Raw genomic sequence first — 19,604 nt, forward strand, 5'->3', positions numbered from 1 at the left:
GCTACTTTTCAGGTTTACGCCTAGCAAAATTTCATCAGCGGGACAAGCTCTATTAAAGACAGAATGGAAAGAGAAATCTGAAAGAAGAAGAGGAGTAGAACAAAACAGACAGAGAAACACTGAAAGAGGAATGAGGAGGCGAGTGGGAGTTCAGCCATGGATGCCTTATTCTTTAGGAGGCAGGATTTCAAGTGTCTGTCACTGTGACTTAGAGGCAGCTTACATTGATGTGCAGATGCGCATGTTTGCCTTTACATAGAAGTGCATTTAGGAGTATCGGAATATGTAATTATGTCAAATGATTACTACTATCTTAAAAGTAGTGATGATTTCAAAACACTAAGAGGCTTAAAGGTTTTTGGCAAGAGCAGAATCCTATGTTACATATTTCATTTGATGAAGTGGTGCAGCTCTAAAAAAAGTTTTCATATTTTTCATAAAAATAGTACTTGAGTCAAAAGATGGAAGTGGACAAAATAGAACAGAAAAAATAGAATAGAGATTTCCTACCACCATAATGCTACATTAAGGGAAGCCAAAACTTTTATTTTAATATTTTTCCCCAACACTATACTCCAGCTATTTCCTTGTAATATTATGTTGTGAATGTCTTCTGTGATTTCCTCCGTAACCAAGTTACACAACCTGAACAACATGTTTTACAAGCTGAAATAAACAATGATTTCCAGAGAAGTCTTAAACAAACCAAGGTTTGTCCATTCAACATGTACGAACAATACCTATCTTCCCGAGCAATACATACGTGCGCGCACACACACATAGACAGACACACACATGGTCTAAGATGAAGTTACAGTCATCCACTGCTGGACTGGCTAGACAGGAAGTAGGTCAGCTGGCTCTGACGAGGTGGGGAGGGTTGAGTGGGGGCTTATAAATACTGGGCTTGGTGAAGATGGTGGGGCATTGTGTTTTAGTCTATATGAGTGTATGGTTGGGGGGGTGTGGGGCTGTTCCAGGGCTAGAGCTTCCTTATAGGCACAATGAGCATCACACAGACACACACACTTACAAGAGACAGACAGAATTGAGTGGGAAGTAAAGTGGAAAAAGAAGTGGTTTTTCATGTTTGCTGCCTCTGCATTTTTTCCTCTCTTGCTTTGTTTTCATATGCCTTGTCAGGTCTCTGCAACATCTGCTGGTGTGACACATCAACCCTGCGGCACCTGCATAGATGCATCATGTTTTATTTTAGTGGGGAAGGCCAGACTTACTAGAGGCATTCACAGAAATGTTGCTGCTCTGGCCCATCCTACCATGACCCGCAATAACCATAAAAAAATATCATACAAGGTTGAATACTTTAAAAATTCTTTAAATACAGACAGTGGTTTTTATGCAAAGTGATGCGAACACACACAGGTCAGAGGCGTCAGGAGCACAAGCTCATCTAGTCAGCTGACTAGAGCAACAGATGGCAAACCAGCAGGAAGTCCAGCCAGAGTAATACACACACAGACACACACACCACACACTAATACTGGCAGTAGACTAATGTGCTGTGCTGGGAGTCAGGTGTGAAAGCTGAGATGAAAGCGAGAAAAGGTGAAAGGATGAAGGGATAGTGACATGGTCAGAGAAAGACTAAGAGAAAACGCAGAGGGAGAAAGCTGGATTGAAGATGAAGGCAGCTTAGAGAGATTTACAGGAACATTGAGAGACAGTGAGAGAACCCAAGAAGGGAAGAAGAAAATGACAAGAGGGCTGAGCTCGGGGTAAAGGTGGAGATGTGACCAGTGACTAAAGTAGTTCAAGGCAAAGACCCATCTCTAGAGCCTCTCCCTCTCAATCCCTGTTGCCCAGTAAGGCCACATTCCTCTGCCCCTCACTATGGACTCCATAGTAACGGGGCCACAGCAGTGCCCAAGGCTTACACAGAGCTTATTCATGAATAGTCTATATACTGTATGGCAGACTGTCGCTGAGAAATGCCCCTCTCCCTCCCACCCTCCCTTCCACTGTGCCTGCCTGCTTCTAGTTGACCTATTTTTTCCCCCTCAAGTCACTAATGGAGTTAGATTAAAGCTTTAATTCCCTGCCACAAGTATTAAAATGTATAAGTAGTTGTGGTCTGCATGCATGTTTTACTTATTTAAGCCCTCCAGTGTAGCTTTTATTATTATTATAGTTAATTAATTATTTATAACATACCATAATATATTTGTAAGCATCTATAAGGATTGATGGGCACATTTTAATTATTGTACTTTATTAGATCTATAAAAACCATCACTTGATATGGTACCTGAAAGAGTTGTTGTAAACAGTTATGTGCCTTTAACTATTTTAGTGTTGTAAACTATGTATTACACATTTTGTGTGTGTTTATGAATGATTAAAATCCTTTAAAAATGTAATAATCAGTATATAAAACTATGATATCAAATTAATAAATGCTGGTATTTTGCTTCTTGCAACTTGCTAGCTCATTTCAGGAAAAAAGTAAGTGAGCCAAGAAAAGATGTAGGAAAGGATTCCTTGGCAAACCTCACATGAGTAGTTTGTTGTGTGTAAGCACTGACCGCACTGTCTGCTTTCTAAACGACTTCTTAGAAGTGCTTGACAAAAACCAAATGTAGACTGTATAAAAAAGATGCACGTAGCCACCTTGATGTCCTCCGTGAGTTTGTAAACTCCTGGTTTGCATTATGCATGGCAAACATCATGAAAAACATCAAGAGCTCCAGTTCCATGACTTAAAACAGTCAAAGTGCAACATATCGAATGCGTTCTATTCCAGCATGTTTGAAAGTATGCACTGCACCACATACTAGCTTCCTTTTTCACCCCTCTCATTCAGTGACGCACAAGTGCACACTTACACTTGATCTGAAGTGTTTGAAGGAATCATGTGCATGCAGACAAGTCCATAATAGGAGTGATCCCTCCATTGTGTCACACTCACATTGTGCAGGGCAGCAAGGAAAGAAAAATGTATTGAAATGACAGAGGGATGTAGAAAAGCAATTCATGCAGAAGGGGAGGAGTGATGGGCAAATGGGGATAGGGAAAGGTGTGAGATTGCAAGTTGGCAGAATCGGGTGGCGAGAGGTTCTGTTGCATTGCAGAACAAACCCTGCAGCGTGGACCCTCTTCAGTGGCCTGTTAATCTGTGATTAGAAGTGGACTCCTGCTAATGTACTGTACATGTCTGGGTGAGATGTACTGGGAATTGGGCTACAACGACATCTCCTTGTAAAAACAAGCAGTGTTGAGCTGTGTTGTTAAGTGTAAGTGGTTTTATAAGAGGCAAAGCTGGCCCCAGCATGACTCCTATCATCCTCTTAGAGTCCCTAATTCAATCCACCTCACATCTCTGAAAATCACTTTCTACAAAAATTAACTGCACTCACCTGGTCACTGGCTAATGCACAGAAAGATATACTACAGATATACAATAGGTAAATATGAGCTTGGCAAAAATCTTGATCTTGGTGAGTGTAAAAAGTAACATTTTGAGTTTAACTTTTACTGCATAAAGGCTGGTGATATAATGCTAAAGTACTGTTGTGCGATACAAAACTATACATAAGCCATGTTATAGTAACTCAGGGTGCATTGGGATTATTTGATAAGTTTTAAGCACAATATGGATGTACTGTCAGCTTATATGGTATACACATTTTTGGCCATCTGGAGTCAACCTCTTGAGCTCTTTGTCGCAATCCTTAAGACTTTCTAGAGCAATTTTGCGGTATAGGGGTGTGGGCTGTATATTGGGCCAGTAGTATTGCCATGTGGGTTTTTTTTTTTAGTTTACAGTTGTATCATGAAAGATTCAAATAATTGCCAGAATCCAAAAGTTCAAAACACAGCATTGCAACAGGATGATCAATAGTATTCACATCAACTGCCAGTTGTCTTAGTCATGTGGTTTGTTAGTTTGACCCACATCACATTACGCGTAACGTTATACAAGTTTAGCAATTGTCTATGTGAAAATAGAGATTTGTGCAGTTTTAATTTTATTTCCTCAGCTTTCGTTGCAAAGCTTGCACAACTCACTGCTGGGTCTGGTTGAAATAATCATGACTGTTATGACTATAAAGACACTTCAAAGTCTTACTTTTTAGCAGCAGGAATGTACAATAAAAATACGCTAAAAGACCTGAAAGAATTTGTTATTTTCTGATAAGCCAATTTTTTTTAAACAAATAATTTGAGAAGTGGTTTTGTAAATCGTCATCTTAATCAGAATACTCATAGCTTATCTTCTCAGATGTGATGATTTAACCTTAATAGACCTTCTGTCTTTCTCTGCTATATTATAAATATATGACTCTAAACTTTGCATTGAATAACCTATCTGCTGTTGGTCTGTCATTCACAAAGATAAAGATAGCTGGTAAAATGTAGCGTGATTGGGATGTAGCTGCAAACTGATTCACTAAACCGGAAGAATAATTGTTTGTGTCACCATGTAAATGTACTGTCATAGATTAGATTTCCAGCATCTGCAGTGATTATTTTCAATTTCATCGGGACTCTAATGTTCACTTATTGTACTGCTGTTTTTGTGTGTTAAATGTGTTGCCTCTGTCTTAATTTTATTTTTCATTTTTCCTCTCCACTTTTAATTTGAAGTCACATGTCACTTGAGCATATTTTTAAAGTATGTAACTGTGTTGTGTGATTGATATGAATACTAATGTTTGGAGCTGAACTCATAAGAGAAATCAGAACTAAGTAAAATCTCATACAAAGACCTTAGTGACTACTCTCTAGTGCAATGTGATCTTTAGATTTAGTATTGGTTTAATTCATAACACAGCTGATATATGGCTGATACAATGAACAAACAGACAGCATTAGAGAGTAAAAGTGGCTTTGGTTAGACTTTACACAATGGCATCGAGGTGTGGTTTTGTCAAAGGAATTCACATACCTCGAATGCATCAAAATGTGTCAGGCAACAAAGCATTGAGTGATACATTACTTCTCAAGAAGGGTGAGTCTACTTTGTAAGTAACAGTTGATTCGTTGTTAATAGCTCTACTGAAAATCTTTAATTACCTTGTTTACACATGGCCCTCTCAGCCTTGTAATCCGCTGGAGCAAGCAATATATATTTAAGAGTCAGCTGCATTTCTTATGGCCTTTGCATGCAACTTGTTCTGATCAGATTGATTATGTTTCCATGTGTATTCAGCCATGCTTAGATCACCTGATAGCGATTTTATGTGAGTAATTTGCTCTGGTTTTAACATTAGTTTTAAGGTTAAAGCTAGGATTAGCTTTTGGTTAGATAGGAGTTAAAGTTAGGAATGTAGTGGAGAGAATTAAGGTTAGGCTGTAGAATGAAAGAATGAATGCAGTCAGTAAAAGTCCTCACACATGTCGTAAAGTGGCTTTCACAAGGGCTGCAGGCCTGCTCTTAAAAATCCATTATTAATGGACTCTGCTGCTCATGGGCCAATATTCTCTGTCTGGAGCAAAAGAGACAAGCCATTACTGTATTCATCTCATGTACCAAAAGTTAATACAATGTACTTGTGACTAGAGCCTGACTGATATAGGATTTTTAAGACTGATACTGCTACCGATATTTGGTGCTTTAAAAATCTGCTATTACATATAACGACCGATATGTTTTTTTTCTGTAACTTTTGTTATGTGTAGTTATTGAATTGCTCATTACTTTTTACATTTTAATTTGTCAGCTGTTATAAATACTGATAGTGATAGATTTGCAGATAGCTATTGGCCAATAAAATCATCGCTGACAATTGGTCAATTAGCTGTTACCTACATTAACTTATTAGAAAAGCTGTATGAAGTACAATAAAGGTTATCGGTGACCAGTCAGTGTCATGCTTCTATCATGTTGCAACGGCTTATAGAAAATAAAGGAAGTCGTGTTCTTTTGTGGCTTTGAAAAATTCTTAGAGAAGCGTCTGAACTGGAATAAAGCTAAGTAAGAAAAAAAACTGCACCGTCATCAGACAGAAGCCTCTGCTCAAAAGTTGTCTGTGGGTGTCTTTACATCTGTTGGTGGATCCTCATTCTTTTTTCTCTGAGCACTTTTTTTAATGTATCACAAGCTATTTTTAATGTACTGTTATTCAGCAGCTTTATAGAGACGCACAGCATGATTAATTGGCCACCAATGGGGTCATATGGCTGTCATGTGACCCTGGCAAAGACTCAGCAGGAAAACAAAATGAAAAAAAAAACCCCAAAACAAAACAAGGAAGTAGGCCGAATTGTTTCAGTTACAGGGAACTCCAACCCACAGACGCACAGACGCAGATGCAGTCTTAGAGGTGGCCACGTGCCGAGAGCTGATTCTGCAAGTGGCCTCTAAAATATGAATGATATTGTACTATATTTTTGTGGGTAAGCCTAAAGATATGTATGAACTGAAGCATTGCCTTTGTACCTATATGTATTTTCTTTTCTTTTTTTTGCACGTGAACGTTTCTGTTGTGTGTAAACAAAAAAGGAAACGAGAAGGCATCCTTCGATGAATCTCGAGACAGACTGTCAGAACTTTGTTTGCGGCTCTGAGAGTTGATTCACACAGCTGTCAAGCACACACATGGAGATGCACACACAGAAGTAGTGAGAGATAAAGAAAGTAAACGGTGAAATAATCTACCTCTATAAGCTGGCAACACCGGTCACATGCACACTCAGAATGCCCATGTTAGCACTGTTAAAAGCAACTAGCAGTCTCTCTCTAACTTTCTCTCTTTCACGTGCACAAGCATTTACTTAGACATACACTCATCATTTTGTGCCCACTCATACTTGTTAGAACATTTGAACACTATCCCTGTGTAGGAGTGTGTTATTGGCACAGTGTGTGTGTTTTTGTGTGCATGTAGTTTTGAGAGTGTGAGAGAGCTAGACAGCGGGAGGATGTACTTGAGACAGAAAGTGAGAGAATGAGTTTTGCGATGTGTGTGCGTGCGTTTGTGTACGAGGAAAAGCGCATGTGTGTGCTGGCGTCTGCAGAACACAACGGAGGGGTGAAAAACGACAGAAAACAGGAAGAAGGGAACAAGAAAAGCGCAAGGCCCTGTCTTCAGAAACAGCTGACAGGTTGACAGGTCTGCTGAGACCAACAGAAACAAACATATGGAGACAGAGTGAGAGAGACAAAGGGAGGGATGGGGAAAGGCAGAGACACTGAGAAGGAAGAGGGGGAAGTTGAGACAGAAGAACAGAAGAAGGAGAAAATGCATTTTAGAAGTCTTAACATTTATGCAAACCCCTTAAAATAGGCTATAGCGTTACCTGTTTAACATCAGAGGAAAATCTTTTTTCATCTGTGGTATGTGGTTCACTAGCACTGTGGTAGCGCACGTGTCATGCCAGCAAAGTTAGCTGCAAGTTCAATTGAAAATTCACAGACATGATATGAATGTGAAGTGCAAACAGTGAGAAAGAGAAAGTACGTGATAAAAAAAAAAAATAGATGAACTGCGAATGCAAGACGGGAGGAAAGTGATAAGGTTAGAAAAGAGGGACAAGGATGCAAATAGAATACATGTGTGGCTGTTCAGAATAGAAATTAAAAAAAAGATGTATTATTGAGAGGGGAATTGTCTGTGAGAAAGGAGTATTGTGTAAAACTCTCTGTTCTTTAGGTTTGTATGAGTCCCAGTGTAGATCTACATAATAGTGCAGTTTATTTTTGGTGAATCAGCAATGAAATAAGCCTTTAGCTTTGCCCCCAGTTGAAGAATCACATTTTTAAACATCTTCTTTTGCTCTAAAAGAAGAATGGAATATAAAAAACGGATCAAAGATTTATTTGAATACCCAGTAGAGTTGGCTGTAACATACTGTAATCCACATTCCAGTGAGCTGGTAATGACATTTTCAAAAGTCTGAACTATCATTGTAAGATTACATGCTTTATTGTGTTGTCATCATGAACATGTCGAGTGAATAAAACCTCAAGAATAGCTCCAGCGTTCTGGTTGAGGACAGTTGATGTATTGATGAATGATGGCCACATTTATCAAACTTGTGAATGACAGCGGCGGGGAGAAAAGCTGGTAAAGCTGGTAAAAGGACCTCAGTGTTTCTGGAACTCTGAACCTCATTCACTGTTGGAATGAGAGCAAAGTGCAGATAAAAGAGTGAGACAGACATAGATGGACTTCAGCTGGTTGGAAAACAGAAGCTGGAGGAGCAGAGAGAGTGTGAAAGAGACAGGGAGAAAGAAAGAGAGAGAGAAGGAAGGAGAGGGTAAATGCCAGCTATTGTTGGAATGCCGTAGCAACGTGCAGCAGAAAGGAAGGGGGAGGTGTGTGTGTGTGTGTGTGTGTGTGCACAGGGTCAGTGGGTTTTATGCTCAGTTCAAGCTGCTCCTTTTCAAAGATGCGTTGAGTTGTGTTGGCAACCTAGCGACCGTGGGCTTAAATTATTAGCTAGTCTGGATGCATGCCTAAAGCAATCCAGCACTGCATTTCAGAATAGTGTATCAACACTCTGGGAGCTTTACTGAGACATTACTGCTCATTTAAACTACCTGCACTGTTTAGAATACATGCCCACTGTTGTAATATGGATTAAAAGACTCAACGCTGCATGCAACATCAACATGCTAGCATGCTCAGAATTACAGTGTGTTGATGTTAAGTAGATATAATTTGTCTGTTAACATGCTAACATTTATCACTGAGCAATAAACATAAGATGAAGCTAAGGCTGGAGGGAATGTAATCCTTTTTTTGATGATGGCGCTGGATGTAAAGTTACTTAAACCCCCATATCACCGCTCATTTGCTTCTCTTTAGACTCATCTCTGATCACCATCTGATTAAAATTTCTAGACAATTCATCTGGCAGCTGTGAAGCTGTCTCTTCCTGTACCTAAGACTTAGACCAGCTGAAGGCTTTTCTGTGCAAACATATGCCATACCTTATTGCATTCAAACAATCTGAGTTTGTTTTAAGGTTATGTAGAGCTGAGTGTCTGTATTCTAACCATTCCACTGTCTTTTCTTTGAATTTACAGGATCCCGTCGGCATCTTTGAGCTGGTTGAGCTGGTGGGAAATGGCACATATGGGCAGGTGTACAAGGTGAGACTTATATACACTAAGAATGTCGTTCTGATAGCATGCTCCTCATTCTTATCAGTTTTTTATTTAGCCTCTGCAAGTAGCCCGCGTGAAACAAAGAAAGACAATGTAAATGAAGGAGCATAGGAAATAATACAGGAGATAAAAGAAACCCCACAGCTGTGGTGAAACTGTAGATGTGTAAAAGTACGATAACCTGCTAATTTTTCTTGTCCCTTTAAATAACACTTTACTCTCTTTACTGTTTTTAGACCTCTCTTATCTCAGCAATGCTTTAACCTTTTGAGGTTTTTCTGGGACACAGGAAGTACTCGTGCTAAGTCGGTCTGCATTTGTGACATCACTGTGGTTTGTGCTTTTTGTTGTCAGATGGGCTCAGCTGTTTCCCACAGTTATTTAAACAGAATCTCTCAGTCCATGTCACTGTCTGAGCTTCCTCTTCTCTTCATGACAGCCTGTCGTTCTCTGTTCCTTGCTTCCTTTTCCTGATTCTGCTGCTTTATTTTGCCTCTCTGCAGGATAGGGAAGCAGCCTGTGTCACTCTGTTTAATGACCCCTAGTTGGAATAAATATGTTTAAATATATGGACCAATAAAATATGTGGACAGCCTCTGACTCTGAAAGCCTTCAGTGCATGTATTTTGCATGCTTGAGGATGTGTCTAATGAACCAGAGACTTACGGTCAGGTGGTGATGGAGAGGAGCCTATTTAACCAAATGAAAGGTCAGACAAAGGTCAGACATACTTATCCACACTTCTAAAAATATGTTTGTGTGTGGTTGTTTGTAAGATCCAGAAAGGACGAAAAACAGAAATAATAATAACCAGTAGAATCTTTATTTTTTTAGTCTACAAATAAATAAATAATAATAATAAAAAATATTGTTTGAAACTTCAGGCCCAGGTTGGTCTTAAACTTTTTCAGTCACTTGACCAAGAAATTTTCCATGACACACACACACACACATGCCGCTTTCTCCCCTCTGATACACATTTACCTCACACAATGTGAGTGCTTTGTTAAGGCTATACTTTACAGTCCCACTCACCCGTATTTATTTAACAATTAAGCTGATTTGATAAATTAGCTTATTTTTGTGGCTAAAAAAAGAATCATAGGCTCAGTGCCAGACTGGAATATGATGATTAGGAAAAAGGGCTTGCTAGTCATTCCTCTTTGTTACTGTATGGAAGTGGGGGAATGCAAATTTAATGACAAATGGCTTGAGAATAATGGTTACTCTTGGTGGTACAAGTATGTGCCTGGAAATGCTTACAAAGCAAACTGTGCTGCGTGTTGAAAACTGTAACAATGGGATCAAATTTAGGATGATAATGAGGTTTGAAGTGTTGTTTCTCTTCTCAGAATGGTAATTGGCTGTTGGGTTTTCCGGTTTCTTTTTTCATATGTGATATGAATCCTCATATATTTAGATTTTGGACTGCCAGTTTAATTTTAATGAAAAAAATGAAGGCCTATCTGTCATAATAGCTGTATGAAAGGGACAAACATAGCAGAAAAAAAGATTAAACTTCAAATATCATCCTGTTCAGTGCTCTATAAATACAGCTTAAACTAGGAAAGATCAGTCTCAGACACAGAGATAAGCAGCAGAGTCACTTGAGCAAAAATGTCATCTATTTTAAATTTCTCACACAGCTGAGGTTCCTCTTTCAGGCAGGCTGCCTGAAGAGGATCAACGTTTTTTGAGCAGGTGAACCTCTGACTCACTGAGATGATAAACTGACCTTCAGCCTGGCGGGTATTAGTGAAGTGGAATTGCTCTGGCTCGTTCTGAATCATTTTAAACACTTGTTATATGAGAAAAATAACACAGGACAATATCATTCTTTAGAGCTGTGGTATCTCTGTTCTGCATCAGTGAATCCTTGTCAGCGTGCTGTGCAGTTTGCCTTTTTTCGCTCAGATGAAAAGAGCAGAAGGAGATAAGAGTCAGACAGACTGCAAAAATGATTTGACTCTTTGTTTTGATTCCCAAAATATATTCAAGTTGCTCAGGGGCCAGTTTTTCTGATGTTTATGTGATCACAGAGTACAAGTTAACAAGTTATGCCTTGATTTGTGGTGTGCTACAGTTTCAAATAAACCATAAATAACAAGTAAAAAAAATCATATGGATGAAAAAAAAAATTAAAGCTAGCTTTGAGGTTATTAAAACTTTAATAAGTTTTAATTTTTAATAAGTTTTAAGGCATTTTTACATCTACACTTTAACTGAATAGAAAGATTATAAGAAAAAGTAAAAAAAAAAAAGTGTTTTCTCAATTCTATTCCTACAGCAGGAAAAACACAAAATGAGTTTGCCTTATTCTGCTGTAGTAAATTGCACTCGGTGAACTATGTGTATAGTGAAGCTATAGGTTTACTATGCATGCATGGTTTTGTGCATCCATTTGTGTGTGATAGCAGCATTGTTTTATATTATTGGTTAAAGAAGGGCACTAATGTGCCACATAGTTCCACGTTTGTGTGCCTGTGAGCAAGAGATAACAGGTTTATCAGCAATTCCATTACTCCATCTAGTTAAATGATACAGATCTGGCTCTCAGTTCTCTTTCCACCATCTCTCTTTCACTCCTTTCCTTCTTATATATGCCTAAAATCTTATCACAATAAAAAACTATCTATCCACATTATCATTTTTGTTGTAGTTTCTTTGACAGCAGAAATAGTTCAGAGACGTAGCCAATGATAGAAAATATTTTTACCCTGCCTTCACTCCTCTCACATGAGAGATCCATGGTGGTTATGTTGCTAGTTCTTCCTCCTCTGCCTGCACATCCTCTTACTTTTCATCCTTTTGCTTTTGTGGATTTCTCTTATCAATATATAATCACGTTCATTCTTTTGTTTCCTCTGTTTTCTGTATTGAAACATCCCCAGTGAACTCTACTTAAGGGGGGACAGTGTGCCTACAGTATGTGCATATATATATATAGCTTCTACTGCCAGGTTTAAAAGGGCCATAAATAGAGAACATGGGTAATGCTGAATAATTAAATACCTTCTCTCTCCACTTCCCTCTCTCTTCATCTTCCACTCTCTCGGCTTCCTCCTTTAGATTTCACTGTTGTCCCTGTGCCTCATCTGTATTCCCCACTTTTATTCCCTTTATTTAGCCATCACCTCCACTCACTCTCTTGTTATACTTATAATACTTCTGTTATGTCCGTCTTCCTTTCTTTCTTCCTGATGCCTGTGAATATTTTATGTCAGCTGTACTTCTCCAAATGAGGAAAGACTCCTCACCTCTTTTGGCACTATAGGATATAGGAAGAAACTGACAGGTTGCCTTATTGACTGACAGGGTTATTGATCTGCTAATTGATTAATCACAGTTTCTTGCCATTCCCGTGGGAGAAGTGATTTTTCAGCTTGATGGGCAAAAAGACAACTAGAGATGGCAACTAATCATATCATGGTCACAGGAGTGCAAACTGATACACGCATTCACACACATGGATGGATGTGTGACACCCATATACATCATCTCATCAACTGTCTCCTTGGCCTTCACAGCAATAAACCATTTTATACTTTTGCGTGTGTTTGTGTGTGTGTTGTTTGCACATATCGGCCCCTCCCCTCTCTGTGACTTTGCTGTCTTCACACAGTGAGGAAGCAGTAAAAATAAGTGGAAAGAAGGCGACCAGTCTTTTTCTCTCTGGTGGCAGAACACATCCACTCTGCTGCTGCTGCTGCTTACTGCACCCTCTTTAAATATTCACTAGTCAGTCTGAAAGACACACACACACACACACACACACACACACACACACACACACACACACGGTGAAGAAGACGTGACAGTTGAGGACCTGGGCCGTGTGGGCTTTTCTAGTGTATGCTCACCCACTGTGACAGTGATGCTGTAAAGAGAGCACCTGCATGGTTTCCGGTTATTGCACTGGTGTACGTGTGTCTAAATCAATGTGTATACAAGGATCGTGCAGTGTCTGACATTTCCTCTTGTCACTGTGTATGCTCCTTTCATGTGTTCAGCAGTCAAGGTCGTGTGTATTCTTCTGAAAATGTCATGGGTTTCACTTATCCTGAAAATGATGCACAGATTCAGGTCAGACATCAGTGAAGTCTTCACAGCTAACCTTGTTATCTTGGCATGTAAAGAGACAAAAAGAACGTAGATTAGGATTAATCACTTTCTCTCTCCCTCCTCCTCTGTCCATAGTTGTGTTTTTGTTTTTGTTGTGTTTTTTTGTTGTTGTTGTTTTTTTACCTGCAGTGCTCTGCCTGTCTTGCTCCCCTCCCCAGTTCTTCTCCTCCTCCTCCTCCTCCCTCCCTGCCCTCTTAAGGAACTGAATAAAACTTCAAAGGTGTTTCTTTTTTATCTTCCTTATCTGCTGGAAGTCACGCAGCAAAGGACCATGGGAGATTTTTCCCTCTGCACGCTTGCCACAGACTCCTTTTTAACACACACACACGCAGACACGGAACACACGAACACACATATCTCAGAGAAGCAGCATGAAGTAAGAAAGTCTGGCATAAAAGACTTCAAAACAGTATGATAGATAGAGTGACTTCATTTACTCCTCTTGTTTGATGTTCTAAACTCCGCCAGCTAGTGTTTCACAGCAGGAAAGAAGATCAAGCAAAAGCAAGCATATACACATACAGTTTGTATCTCTTTGAAACTAGTCATTCTTGGATCGTGCTAAAATTGGCAACACGACATATGAGTGGTTGGCATTACGTGTTGTGAGGAATGTGCCTTCCGCTCCATTTCAGTTGATTTTTAACAAAGGTTAACTATCAAGTATTGATTGTGAAGTTAACAGGTTTGTAATTTGAATGCCAAATATTTGGGTTAATTGAAGATTTATGGATTTCCTTCTAATACTAGTCACATCGAAAACACTTTCACTGGCGCGGTTGGAGATAGAATGAAGTCTAAAATATATGGCCTTTTTTTAAATTTTTTTTTTATTTTGCACATTCTGCAAATGGTGATTTTTTTTGGTTTTGGGGTATAATGGTAAGTAACGTCAGAGAGCTCAAGATAATGTCTAGAGCTTGTTTTGCCAAGCCCAAATCATAAAAACAAAGAAAAAGCACAAATCCCCTTTAAGAAGCTGGAACCAGCCTTGTTGCTGAATCAGGAAAACCTATTTCCATGTTTGTTTTCACCATTGTGACAGTGTATTCTTACAAGATTTAAATTCATTTTATTTTATCTAAAGGAATATGTAAAAACTGAATGATTGATCAATAATTACACTTTACCGTGACATGTTCTAGTTTGACTAGATGCCAGGCAGCTTAGTATAATACAATATTTTTGTAATGTGAGTGTTTTATTTGGGTATAAATGTAATTCTTTTGCAAATCACACTGTAGATGTTCATAGATTTAGCATCCACCATAAGCACAGTGGTAATGAGAAATTATAATCATTCTCTGACTCCCCTAAAAGATGTATAGGCTACAGTCATGTTTTATAAGCTGCTGGTAGTGTGATAACAGGCTGACATGTGCAACTACAGAGTGACATGTAAATGTAAAAGAATGTCGTGCTGAATGGCAGGATTAGTGTCCATACTGCTCGCAGAGGGTCGCAGCTGGAAGCACATGCAGCTCAGGTGTAATTTGTTTTTTTTTTTGTGTACACTACTTGAATATGTGTGTGTTTGTGTCTGCCTGTTGCCATATATAACACATGTCCCTGGTGGTGGTGTTGTTGTGGTTTCCATTGTCACTCTGTTTCAATATAACTGTTCTACTGTAATTTCTGCTGTTTTTCCACACACACACACACACTCTCTCACACACACACACACACACACACACGTGCTTCAGTCTCTGGAGTCATTATGAATGAACTGTGAACCGTGACTGAGGTGGATGTTACTGTGGGGCCAGCAGATGTGCTTGTTTTTACCATATACAGAGATACACTCACGCACACACAAACTCACACCTGGCAGTGTTTTCATTAGCCTACATCCTCTCTCTATCTTCCCCAAGGCCACACGTCCCACTTACCCACAATGCACTCCTGCCGCCCAGACCAGAGTCAATTAGCCATAGCTGATGTCAATAACAATCTCTCGTTCTGTCTTTGCTTTTCTTTCCCAGTCTGTCTCTTTCTACTGTATATTTCCCAGTTATAGAGCAGCCTCTTTTTCACTGATACTGTCATTGAGCTTAAAACAACTTTTTCGCCACTTGAAATGTTCATCAATAGGTAATTCAATAAGCTATACCAGCCCTCACTCTCTATTATCCTTCATTTGCTGTGTCTTCTCTTTTTTTATGGCCTTTAGCTGCATTTTCTTTGTTTTTCCACTCTAACTGCTTTTCATCTAAAATGCTTTTTCTCTTCATGTGTTCTGTCCTCCATACCCTCGCTCATCTGTTTCTTCCTATCTCTCTTTCACCTTCATCCCGCACAGTAAATCAGCTTGGCTGTTCGTTTGACCTCCAGAGCTGCTGGAGCGTGATGCCGAAGTGCTGAACCTGCCGCTTTTCCTCTTCACAGCAGCCCTTCTCCCTCGCTTGGGCACATTGCGAATCACTTACTCTCTCTTTTCTTGCCTGTTTGACAGCAGTTGCATTTAGAGGGAGAAGTGTTTCCTTCCAAATTTAAAAAAAATTTCAGCAGTTTTATTTGAAATGAGAGATAAGGTCAAAGTAATGAGCAAATGGATCAATGAATTCATGTTTGATTAAGATCGGATCGTTTTAGATCCGTTTCAGAGACAAGGTCAAGCAGTTATTTGGTTGGATTTTAACAACAGAAAGCTAAATAAAGCATTTGTGTACATTACATTTGTGTATGTGGGAGATTGTGTTTCAGTCAATTTGAGTCTGTCTACCATAAACAAGCTCCAGTAACAGATTATTCTGTTAGTGTTTACCTAGTTCGTCACATCAAAGCAGGTATTATGATAAGGCTAAGCTTTGACTATTTTCTGACATGTATGCACAGATACCAAAATAAATATACACACTCACAGGTCATAGGCAGTGTCAGATATGTTTGCGATCATTTTAAACTATTTAGTGTGATTGTATTTGTCATTATGAGGCAGTATGAATCCTTTCCCTGAACCCAGATTAGGTTGTTTTTTTGTGTGTTTGTTTCTACTAGCTTGTTAATTAGCTGGCTGTACTGTGAGCAGGCAGGTTAATAAGCGGCTATATTTCAGACTACTGATAAATTATTGCTTCAGTAGGCTTTAGATGTTAACAGTGGTTCATTCAGAATGAAATCAACACTTGCAGGATTTCTAACGCAAAATTCAAATTAGCTGTATTCCACCACCCATCAATAATAGCTTCTAAACTATTCTACAGATCGCTGCGCTCATCTTTCTTTTCCCTCATCACCTTCACCTTAGTTCCTTTAATAATTGTTCTCTACAAAATCTGTGCTGGTGTATGTTTTCCTCACATTTGCTGGCTCTTGTTATGGCTTCTCTTTAAATCTTCTTTCATCTCAGTCTGTCTTCCTCTTTTTCTTTCTCATGCCTGAGCGTGAGCACAGCCTCGGGGTGCTTCTGTATTTCCTGGCTAGTGCAGGAGTAGATTGGAATGGAGGCCTTTGTCACTTTTATTTACTGCCTCACTGATTTCACGACACCGTCTTCTGCGCGTTGTGTGTATGCGAGATGCTTCTGTGTGTGTGTTTCTGTGTGATCACGTGTGAATGCGGAATGATTGCAGGTGTTTGAACTGCAATGAGGTGTGTCTGGGAGTATTGCCCCTTTATTTCTTTGGGAGCCTTCCAGCAGAACTGTGTTTGTAGTGTTCGTTAGCCAAAAGTGGCTTTTAGTCTGCCTCATAGCTCCAGCACCTTCTGCTGAACAGGATGGGTTTGTAATAAAACCGGTGGGCGTTGATATAGAGGTACAGACTGAAACACTGGTTATCTGAAATCCTTCAACCCTGAGACTGCCTCACTTTGGTATGTGTGTGTGTGCGCGTGTGAAGTGGGGGGCACCTCTACGTCAGACAAAACAAGCACAAAAAAACATGCACACGGTGATAGTCCTGGTGCACACCATTCAGACCTTCTCCCCTAAGATGCTGTTACTATGCAAACAGGCCCTGCGCTATGACACAATGCATTGCTGAAGCTGAAGCAATTCCTAAAGTCTGTGTTTATTTGTGTGGATTACTATAATGGCACAGATTAGGATTATGGCCTGACCCATTTCCTTGTTACAAAGAGACGGCAACACAATCTGGCAGTCTGTTTCCTGTTTAGTGTGCATGCATTCGAATGCTTTAGCATATGCAGAATGTTTACTTATTTATATACCTTGGAAGAAAATGACAGATCCAGGTTGTAGAACCATGGCGGCCTCACCTTTTATTACTCAGTCTTTCAAAAAATGTGTTAAGTTGTGTGAAATATCAGTGAGCAAAGTAAAAAACAAACAAAACAGGCATAAAGATTGGTTAATATCCATCTGGTAACCACTGGTTGAAATATGTATATTCTGTGAGTGGTTGGCTGGGGGGTTTTGGAGGTTGATTGCATTCGCTGTTGTGGAATTGATCACAAAGAGGTACATGGTGCTGCACATAAAACTTCTTTGGGAAATCTTTGGTTCCTGGAAGGTTGCTGCGGTTATCTGTAATGTCAACGCTCACAAACTACCCACCAACCTGTAGTGAAACTGTGAAAAGTGTAATGCAGAACAAAAACAGAGACAGTTTGTCTTCCAAGTAAAGGTTTTTGAAATGTGGGCAATGCAGTGGTAAGGCATAACTTTTACTTTGAAGGTGAACATTCTCCATTTCTCATTTGCGTTGCATTTTTCAAGTTAAAGAGGAAGTGAAGACTCAGATGATGAATGTTTGCAGAGAAGTTAATGTCTTTCAAGCAAACTTTTTCATCTAGCACCTTTTTTCTTTTACCAATTTCACCCAGCGACAGACAGCAACCTCCAGCAACCACTCAGAAAATACACATTTTTCCCTCTGACCCGTGGTTGCTGGATGGTCACTAACTGTCTGTTCCTATGTGGTTTTAGTGTACACAGGACCAAAGTATACAAAATAAACAGTTTTGTATTCATTAAAAATTAGAACTAGCAGTTTGGTCCGTACTGTAAGCTCATTAGAAAACTGTTTTCTCGGGTCATAGATGGCGTGAACAGGACGGTTGTTTTTTCATGCTCTCATTCAGAAAACATCTGCACAAGTGGATTTCTTTTTGCAACCAGAAGGAATGGAGCTTTAAGGAATATTGGCTTCACTTTTCACATCCAAAGGCTACACTCTATAGTCACAATATTAAACGTGCCAACAGCCTCCTTAAGTAGCTGTCAAGTGTCCAAGTTGATTTTTATTTTTTCTGAAATAAATGAAAGTTTGCAACTGCATTGAAAGTATTAATATAAATGTTAAATAATAATCATTTGGAAAAATATAGCCTTATTTTTTAAAAATATCACATAGCTCATTTTGTCATCAAAAAGAAAATCTGGATGCCTTCTCCTGACCTTGCAGCTTGGCCACAGGGACAGAGGCAGCATGAAATGTCGCTCTCTCACCGAACGTGTCTTCAGCACGTCCTCTTCCACTCTCTCTCCCTCACGCTTTATCCCACCTGAACTCTTCTTCTAAAAAAACAATCTCCCGGAACAGGACTAAAGATACTTATCCTTTGTCGTCTCCCTTTGTGTCTTTGAGCATGCGAGTGTCTCCGTATATTTTAGTATCGTGTTCACTTTATTTGTGCCAACTTAGACCGTTGCTAGGCTACGACAGGAAGTGTCCTGCATAGTAAATGTGTCCTGAGTTGTAGAGGTGTTTGTGTATGTGTGTGTGTGTGTGTGTGTGTGTGTGTGTGTGTGTGTGTGTGTGTGTGTGTGTGTGTGTGTGTGTGTGTGTGTGTGTGTGTGTGTGTGTGAGTCTCGTCTGTGTGATTGACTTGGCAAGGGCAGAGATGCACACACAAAGAAATAAAATATACACGTGCACACACAGTCTCAAACACACATGTCTTGGGCATCACAAGATTCAGTATCGGGCTGTGTTTTGGCATTAGCTAGCAGGTTTGTGTCCCCTCGCTGAGGCTGCAAACTAAAACCGGTGAAGAAATACTTCCTTTTGCAGTATCTGCATTTGTGCTTGTCAACATTCAGCTACTTATAACAGCAAAAAAATATAAAGAGAATCCTAACACACAAACATACACATAAGATCTTTCTCCATACGCTGCAAGTCCTTCACTACGTTTTACCATTACTTGGCAGCAGTAAGTAATTATAATTATGTGTTGATGATAATTACTGGAATTGGTGTGCTCTGTCAGGCTGACACCTCCCCGGTGCTGCACATGAACATGGAAAATAAAGCCCAAGAGATGAGAAAGCGATGAGTTATCAGACGTATGATTGGTTGGGAGTTTTTTCCTTTTTTGTGACAGTATGAACTTAAAGACAGCATGGTGAATGGTTAGCCAAATCAGTCCATTATAATTCTCAGCAGCTACAAAAAATTAGGACACAGACAAAGAGTGTTCTCAGGTAAAGTAGTGGAAGTGGAAT

At 39.5% G+C, this 19,604-nt stretch overlaps 1 protein-coding gene across 9 annotated transcripts in view; it reads left to right on the top strand.

The window, feature by feature from the left end:
- Positions 1–19,604, top strand: part of tnika (TRAF2 and NCK interacting kinase a) — a 55,230-nt gene that overhangs the window by 1,704 nt on the left and 33,922 nt on the right. For all 9 annotated transcript variants that reach the window (XR_013970372.1, XR_013970373.1, XM_080871569.1 and 6 more), the window contains exon 2: positions 8,993–9,058. Coding sequence is in view for 7 of the 9 variants with exons in the window: in XM_080871569.1 (XP_080727695.1) it covers positions 8,993–9,058 (66 nt within the window). In the remaining 2 variants the exon portion in view is untranslated. The remainder of the gene's footprint in view (positions 1–8,992; positions 9,059–19,604) is intronic.

Source organism: Rhamphochromis sp. 'chilingali', assembly GCF_963969265.1.
Source record: "Rhamphochromis sp. 'chilingali' genome assembly, chromosome: 21".
Lineage (NCBI taxonomy): Eukaryota > Metazoa > Chordata > Actinopteri > Cichliformes > Cichlidae > Rhamphochromis > Rhamphochromis sp. 'chilingali'.